General features: G+C 44.5%; 1 protein-coding gene across 3 annotated transcripts in view; it reads right to left on the bottom strand.

The window, feature by feature from the left end:
* Positions 1-3456: 3456 nt before the first annotated feature.
* Positions 3457-9140, bottom strand: part of LOC127749349 (autophagy-related protein 16-1-like) — a 21430-nt gene continuing 15746 nt past the window's right edge. Inside the window, exons 4-5 of one of the 3 annotated variants that reach the window (XM_052267242.1) lie at positions 6470-6616; positions 3457-4643 (exon numbers count right to left, since the gene is read on the bottom strand). In XM_052267242.1, the coding sequence (XP_052123202.1) occupies positions 4493-4643; positions 6470-6616 (298 nt within the window). In that variant the 3' untranslated portion in view covers positions 3457-4492. The other 2 variants (XM_052267243.1, XM_052267244.1) reach the window with 2 other exon arrangements.

Below are 9140 nucleotides of genomic sequence, written 5' to 3' on the forward strand. Positions count from 1 at the left end.
TTTTTTTTTGCCGTGAACTGTCTGGCAAGAAGACTTCACCGCCATTTCAAACCCCAGAACCAGAACCCCCACCAGTATCACGTACCACCACCCCACCACCAATGTCACATGACTGCATGGCAGGATTGCCTACCTACTGCTTTGCAGGCGCTACATGCACAAAACCTAACACAACGTGCCCTGGCAAGCACAAAACAAATTCCGTAAAGAACGAGCAGATTAATTATGTAGCAAATTCATTTGGCACACCTTGCAACTTGTTATTGACCTGCCACTGCCCCCTTAATAACACCTATTTATGACGCGTCTTTCTGAAACATACTTCAAATCTGTTCGCCTACGAACTTCTGTTCGAGTAGTACTCGAACATTTCGAATCCGAACACCTTATGTTCGTGTTCGTGCGATCACGAACAGCTTGATGTTCGTTCGAGTTCGATCGAATGCGAACATGTTCGCTCATCTCGTAGGCTAACATAGGGAGTATCGTTTGGATAATGTGCACAATTTACTTCGGAACAACAGAACCGTTGTTTAAGGTAATAATGAAATCTAGGGTACAATTTTCTGTATGCTATTTAAGCATTCTGTACCCCTGGTCGCCTCCAAAAGTAAGATGTTTTATTTCTCTTTTTGGCGAGACGAATCGAATCTGAAACCGCAACTATGGTTGCTAGATACTCGGTTAGACAATTGAGAAGAGCACGAAGTGTGATTTTCGCAACTCCGTTGACTTTCACATCGAGGAGGGCAATTGACTCTTAGGAGGGGTTTGTTTTGAAACACCAATAGTGTGAAACACGCCGTTGCAAAGTGTGATTTAAGGCTGAAACTTTCACCTTTTTTTTCTGAGGCCTTGCACCTACCCGCAGGGGCAGGGTAATCGCAATACACTCGCAAACACACACTTGTATCGCGCCAGCGTTGCCTTTGCGTCGCACTCGGGGGTTAAAATGTTTCAGGGTATTTACTTTCTCTTACCTCAAACAATCAGATTAAAACTGCGACGTCTCTCCCAGGAGAGGGCATGACTACTACCAGAGGCACTTTTCTCTTAAATTAAATGTGCCAACGCAGAGTGGCGAGTAGGGTCGAGGGTGGGTTTAGGAGGAGAGCTGAGGGGAACGGGATCCTGTGCTGAGATCAAGTGACGTATGTACACAGGGCATCACAATTCCATCCCATCCTGGAAGCTCCATTTAAGTTTTCCAATTAGGTTGTCCTTGTTCAAGTTTTCTAACCGTTGCTGCCGCCACCGCGGTGGTTTCGGAGGGCTGTAGAAAGGGAGGGGGAAAGGGAGAGAGAGTGGGGAGGCGTCAAGCGTTTGAGCTGGCGTTGCCAGCGTTGTTGTTGGTTGTGGGCGTCGCGACGCTAATTCAGGAGCGCGTCTAAAAGCGTTTGTTTCCGTGCATCCCCGAGATGTGAAGGCGGTAGAGTTGGCCGAGGTTGGTGGCAGTATAGAGCAAGAATGCGTGCGACGAGCAGGTGGCTCACATACACAAGAAAGGAAGCCTCATTACTAAACTGGCCTTACGTACGTACGACACTTGTTTTGACGCGCCTAGTGGGTTCGTGCTGATAGTTTTGCATGCTGTCATCTGTATCAAGGTTTTCTCAAATTCATGTCAATGTCAAGCTCTTTTCTAAAACTAATTTTAGCCAAAACAAACATGAAGAAGTGTTATATTATTTTCTAGTCTACTAAAAGTCAGTTAGTGGAGATATCAAAACCAACTATTATTTCTTTGGGAATATGTTGTTTTTCGAATGCTGTACGGAATAGTATGTCTGACATGTGGGAGAAGGAACAAGGTGAAATAAGGTTTGTATGACATGTGTGCAGATGAAACACAACCTCGTTACTAAATTGTCACTCTACAGACAAGGATAAGAGTGAGTGGGCTATTTCATGTGTTTAAGAGTAACATAAATTGCTCATACCTACTATTGTAATAAATTTTTATAAAACTTGTATACAATTGTATACAATATTAACAATTCTAAAATGTTATTTTAAGAGTTTTCAATACGTTTCATGGACAATTTTCCCGTAAAATCTACAACTAGTATGGACAGTGCAAAGTCTATTGGGGACTGTCGAAAAATACAAAAGCATTAACATAGCAGCACTACAATTTTTTTCGCAGATATTAGAGCGAACCGCAGCACAATCTCTGGCGCATCAGATGTTTTGCCCCGCGGTGGGCTCTGTGTTGGCGACGGGCGGTGTGCTGGCATGTTGGTCGGAAATGGCATGAATAATTGGGAAATAGAGTGAGGGCTTGCTCGGCTAGCAAAGAGAGGGAGAGACAGTATGTGGGGATGATAAAAGGGACTGAGGGAGACCGACACGGTACAGGCGTTGTCACGGGTCTCGCGGTCCCTTAACTCAAGTATGAACATGTCAAAGCGCCCAAACAGAACAGTTCGATCTGCTTTGCTGCCAAACCAAAACAGTTCGATCTGCTTTCGACTCCCGTCGACCGCTCCGCATAAACTCTATGACATCTCGAAGCCTGTGCAGAAAGGGGTAGGGTGTAGTACACATTCGTAAAGGACAAGGTAACAGCCCAGTCTTTTTATTTTACGTAGATTCAAAATACCCGAGGAGTTATAGCCCTCCAGAGATGCCTGACTTTCCATAGCCGAAAAGCACTGAATAAAGCTTGAAACCGACTGGCTGATTATAAATTTTATTCGCTACTATCCAGAAATGTGCTGTTATTTTGTGGTGTTAACTGCCCGTATAGGAATTCCGAGGTTTGAGTATGAAGGTCGGTTCGCGCGGATTGAATTGAAAATTCGCCAAATTTATAAGCAGATTATCAATTTTTGATAATTCTGTTCAACTATTTGTCAGGGAAAAAGCTACTGGAAGATACAGTTTCCTGCAAACTCTGGGCGCTGTAGCTGAAACGGTTCTGGAGGTATGTGCATGTATAGAAGCCCAAAGTTGATAATCAAGCGATACATTTATGCAGTGCTTAATTAAATCCACGTCACACAACCTTCAGAACAGCTTAAAACCAGTGCCAAATGTCACTTGTCCAGGTGTTAATAACTACATCACTGTAAAAAGTTTTCGTGACTTTTCGAAAAAAATGTTACGAAATGCCTAAAAAATAATTTACGATAAAATTTCGTAAGTTTTAATTTACTACACGTTCCCGTAAGTAACGAATATATTTTGTAACGAATGCAAATTTTTGGGTTAAACGTCAGAAAAATAGACAAAAACTATAACAATGTTCATACCACCTAGATGAAGCTTTGGATTTACAAAGCAATTCGTAAATAACGACGAATCGTAATTTGCTAAAAACGAAGTTTTCGTTATAGAAAATTAACCGAGAAAATTTCGTAAAATTACGATAGTTGTCTCAACAGTGATATTTTTAAAGCGTCATTGAAATGTGCCTGAATCACTCCAAAACATTCCCTTGTCAGCCATCCACAATTTCTCCTTCACACAAAATTATATTGATTGCTGTGTTATCTGCTAAAAAAAGGTTCCTCCAGGGTCACATATTAAAAGACGGTGTCACAAATTTGAGATCGGTGGGACGGATGAACACATAATTTCATTCGTTTGAATCGATTTAGAATTACAGTCTCACCCCAAATGTGAGTGGGAGTTAGCATCGTGGAGGCGAGTGGCAGCCAGAGTAACGCACAGGGCGAAGAGAACGGAAAGGAGGGACAGGGAAAGATAGAAGTCGAAGAGAGAAAGAACGCTCATGGTAAGGGAATGTTCCCCTTTTTCCAATCATTGAGGAATTAAAAGTTGGGGCGAAGTGCCCCCAAGGTAGCGCATCTCAAACCAGTTTATCAATTCCCACTCTGATTAAGTTAGAAAGAATACGAAAGTTCCGCACCAGTGAGCAGGCCAAGGCAGGCCTGCGCGGCTCGCAAGCGACCAGGGTGGCCACCCCCACCCCCGTCATATTTCATGATTCCCTGCTCCACTGTGTCTGTCGATAGGCTCCCCTTACAAGAACTTATTGTTTCCACGTCTCCCTTCTCCCTTAACTATTCCATGTATATGTGTCTGGATTTAAGGAATTAAGAATTAACCTTTGGCTTGGATGTATTTGAGATAGCTGACCCAAAAACATTTCCTATGCCATGGCATTCCACACGTGTTCCCATTCTGCGCATCAAAAAGATCCCCTTCCCCCGGCCTTGTCTCGCTTCAGAGTCGGCCCCATGTGCAAGTCCCTTAAAGTGTCGTAAAAGTAGCACGGCGACAGTAAACTTTGCGGTGAGCGGCAGAGGCTGATGTTATTCCCGTTAGTGGGCCAGTTGGACCGGTGGGACGCCCCCTTCAGGAGCAAAGCACGGCTGGCACAATGGCTGTTGCGGTGGGGCGGGGACTAGGGGTGGTTAGCGGCGGAGGCTGGGGGCAGATGGGCATCGCGTCGTCGGGAACCAAACTTCTTTCGTAATTACTAATGCAGTTGCTGTGTTACTCTACACCCACTTGTCTCCAGTGGCTAGCGCTGACTGCGAACTGTGTCTGGACCAGAGCTTTGCTCGCTTTCACTGGATAGCACGTAGCTGGATAGGAAAGAAACCGAATCGTCGAATCGACGAATCGTCGAGTAGTCGAATCGTCGTCGAATCGTGGCCGAATCGTCTGAAACACTACAACAGGGCATTAGGGTAGTTTCATTAGCTTTATTTTGATTTGTGAAATAATTGTAAGTACAGGTAACACATTGCTAAAAGATGCAATACAGTTACTAAAACCGAACACGAGACCAATTTTCATAAGAACAGTGATGCAATATATCTGAAGTACAAAAATATGTTTAGAAAGAAACGTCAGAAATTCTTCACAATAGTAACAATAGTACAATATTAACAGTGGGTGAGGCAGATGGGATCAGGGGCTATTACGTCTTTCCACTATTTGCGTTACATTCAGAAAAAAAAAATACTTATCTCGGTTGACAAAGTATACGATTCCTTGCGAATGGGGGAAGAGGAAAGTTGTATACAGTGCGGGAGAAAGTAAGGATTCATATAAGCATCGTGTATAGAACACGTGGAGCTAAGCAATTTCATTTAAAATACTGAGAACATGTTAACAGAAAAAATTAAAATAACTTGAGAATGAAGTGCATTGCGTGGTCCCAACCATCGTTATTAATCGGAATGTGTAAAACATAATAAGTAACATGATTGCAATGATTGTTGAAGATACATTAGGCAAAACGTTTTCAGCCATTTAGTCGCTGAGTAGTCCGCATTAGACGGAACTATATGTTCTGAAAATATCACAATATTCCAGGCCTGATTATAGCAAAGAAAATAAACAAATTACGTATTAGATACATAGGTAAGGCGCACAAAATCAAAGTATACTCTAAATTTCACCGTTGCCATTTATTTTGTTGACACTGTATCTGGATTTGTAATACTTTCGTAACAAAAGTCAACTCATATTTGCGATTACTTTAATTTATTGATTTTGCCATGAAGACTTTAAACAACGTGCAGAGTAAAGTATAACAGAGAGTTATCACATCTTATTATTGATCATTTTCCCCTATTCTTCATGAGTTATCAATTTAAAGTCTTCATGTACAGAAACATGATAAATCGAAGATATCACAAAACACAAGTTATATGGCAGTTATAGAGATTAATTCATCACAAATCTGGATTCAGTGGAGACAGCGGCAACCTCATAAAATTAATAACATTAGAAGAAAATGAACACAAAGGGTTACATAATTTTCCTTCAAGTACTGAAGGTAAAGGAATTATAGAATTTCATAACCTCTTCTGGCATTTGCTATAATTCAGTTTCTTTTCACTACGTGATAAGGCGTCGACTAGATCAGGTACTTTTTAGGGTTGGATCCACAAGATTTGTGGCTGATACGACATTCTTTGTTCATCTTTCCGGTCACGCGCGATCACGTTCCGAGAAGAACACAAAGCTGCTATACAAAAATAGCATTTGTAACGTAGGCACACGAGCACAATATCACACACAGACACACACCTTTACCCACTATTTACAAAGTAATACAAGATTTGCCCCCATCGAGTTGAGCTCAAGGGAACTGAGCAGTTAGTGACTTTAAGTCAGGTCAGCCTGACGGCTGGTCTTGCAGACGACAGATTGAGTGGTTCCGTTCGCTACGCGTCACCCCATACCACTGCGGTCTTGGCGCGATCCACGCTGAGGAGGAAACTGCCGTAGGGATGCCACGATACGGCCGTCACAGCGCTCCTAGGCAAACCAAACCAGGGTCTGAGAGGAGGGGTGGGGGCACAAGAAACACGAACACAGAGAAGAAAAAGAATAATAGGACAAAGGCAACACGGGGTAGGGCAGACAAGAGGTGCACATGCAGACACAAACAAAAAAAGGAAGGGGGGAAGAGGCAAATGCAGGCTGTTAGTTGCTCAACCACACACGTTTCGCTCTCACACTGCAATGGCTACGTTGAACTTACTGGTGCTCCTTGAGGATGTGCTCCACCTTGTTCGTGTCCACGTTCCAGATGTACACGGAACCATCCGCCGCACCCACTGCGATGTAGTGGGCGTCCGGGCTGAAGGCTGCGCGAGTAAAGTCACAGCCCACCTTGAATCCGTCAGCCCTGCGCCCAGACAAACAGTACGGTAAGACACACACCATACACTTAAATCAAAGAAACCTATCAAAAATCTTGAATAAAAGATCACAAGACACTCAGCAAAACCACACGTGTAAAAGTAATGGGGTGCAATTGCAGGCTAGTCTAACAACATGAGGACTAACTCCCATGCAAACGGCAATCAGACGGAAATATTGCAAGACTATCAAAAGTAGCATCACATTGATATTAAAGTATTTAACCCATCGACACTTTGAACTGTAGAACTCCCTTATACGCGCTGCTTTAGTGGTGCACTTTGAAACGTAAGTTGTACGCTTTCAAAGCGGAATATATCAAAGCTAAGAGTGTGCAACTGGAGAGTTATACACCTTCAGGGGGGTCAGGACAAAAAAATAAATTTCGGTCTAATTTCAAATTAAATTCCCCACTTTCAGTTTGTTATTTCGATTGTAAAGAAATTTCAAAAACAAATAGTTCTACTTTGTTAAGCATTTGTTAAGCAATTGTTAAGCAAGGATAATGTCCACTTTAGAACATTAGTTAAATGCAATACCTTGCCCACAGTCTCACATCATACTCCTGCAGAAAACACGGTTTTAGGGCACTGAAATAGTCGCAATTTGGTCCTGACCTCATAAAGTGCACAACTGTAGAGTTACACACTTTTCAGTGCACAAGTTGTGAGTTGCACAAACTTTGTGTTGAGAAAGCTGTTGGACACTTTATCTCAGAGCAAACATGTTTACGAAGAAGACTTTCAAGGAAAAGGCTGCGAGTGTGAACCCATAATGCCCATTCGCTCGTCCCTAGCCCACACGGCGCACCCTGGAGCAGGCCTGACCGCGCATTAGGAGAGTGTGCGACCACCTCGGTGGCCGCCGCCACAGACTGATCTCAAAGGCTGGCTGGGGCGACCGTTTGCTCCTAGAATTGCCAGCATTAGGCGTGGGGCAGAATTGGGACGCATTAAGACTGAGCTCAACTAATCAGGGAAAAGGCGTCTCGCGGGGGCAGGCGGGGCGGGCGCCTGCTCCGGTGTTTGGCCATCCTGCTGCACGGTAAAGGGTAGTGGGCGGGGAGCGAGAAGGGAGCTGGGCGGAGAGAGAAAAGTCACCATTCCCGGTGGACAGCGCAGCGGCAGTTCATGAGGCTGCTGTGGCGCCGGTGCTGCGCCGGTGCTGCACTACCTCTGCAGCAGACTCAGCCGTCCGCTTTACAAAGTCCCCGCTGCGCCCGCTGAGTCACATCCGGGGCTTAAACCTCGGCCGGGGCTCCTCCGACTCCTCCCCGCCCAGCCCACACTAAAGCAAAGGTCGGGCCACCCTTATTGGTCCGGCGGCCACCACCGTACTGTCCGGCTCGGCTCGTTCGACCACGGCCGTAAAAAAAAGGTAAATTTTGTTCGGCGAGCTTAACGAAGGAAGGGACGGAGGGACGCTACGGCCCAGTGGCGGCGAGTCACCCTTTTACTAACGCTCGGGCTAACGGGCGCTATCAGGAAACACGGAGCCACACGTTATTTGTAAAAGACAAGGAGCAGCTCAGCAGCTCCCATTGGCCGTGTACGAAGAAATATTACACATTATGGGTGATTATAAGAATATTTTATAGTAAGAATAAAGTTATATTGAAGTGTTATCATTGACGTAATATCGGCTGAAGGGCCGTTTTCTTGTATAGCCTTCACGACGGTTTGACTCGCCTGTAGGCCTATCTACATGCGAGACAGGCGCGTCGCAGCATGCCAGTGTTTCGAGAGATATCGCGGAGCCTGTTACGCAAGACATGGTCTGGTTATATTGGGTACAGTTCCACTTGAGTTGAGTTTGCAGTATGAGATGATGTTTACTGTAACATTATTTGAACTCATTCAATCCACAACAGCTACGCAGCATTATTATTTCCGCGCCACAATTACCCAATGTCACCTCCCTCTCTGTAACCCCCGAACGGAGGGTAGGCGCAAGGTAAGTGTACGACTGTAAAGTTTACTTTCTATGCTATTTTCAATGACAGAAAACAGTTACTCAGCGTTGTTATTTCTGGGACATTGGTCGACAGAAGTTTGCCTTTTATGTCCTGCTCAACGGCAATTTTTTGTCAAAAACAAATGGCGCGTCGTAGCTCCCGTTGATTAAGCTAGTAAAAATAATGTACTACGAGTATAAATAAAACTGAAGTGATCCCTGTTCTTGAAATATACAGCAAGGGTTTGAGAGAAAAATGTGAGAAAAACTTCAAATTTTGAAGGGTAGGCCAGATGGCAGCAAAGGCGTCGCAGAGAGCAACACGGTGGCGACTAAGCCAGGCCGCCGACCTGACAAAAAAAATGTCATCTTCCAAAAGTGTCGGTATCCCAAGGTTAATATGGAGATGAGGGGAGAAGGGGTGGCGGCTGCAAGAGGAGCGGGGGTTGGTAGTTCAATCTGTGCGAGTGAACGTAAAAGCGGAGTAGAGGGGGTGCGTGTATATCCCCGTCTTCCCCTGTTCATGTCTCTCTCTCTCTCTCTCTCTCTCTCTCTCT

The sequence above is a fragment of the Frankliniella occidentalis genome, unplaced genomic scaffold (genome assembly GCF_000697945.3).
Source record: "Frankliniella occidentalis isolate FOCC.00 unplaced genomic scaffold, Focc_3.1 Scaffold48, whole genome shotgun sequence".
Classification (NCBI taxonomy): domain Eukaryota; kingdom Metazoa; phylum Arthropoda; class Insecta; order Thysanoptera; family Thripidae; genus Frankliniella; species Frankliniella occidentalis.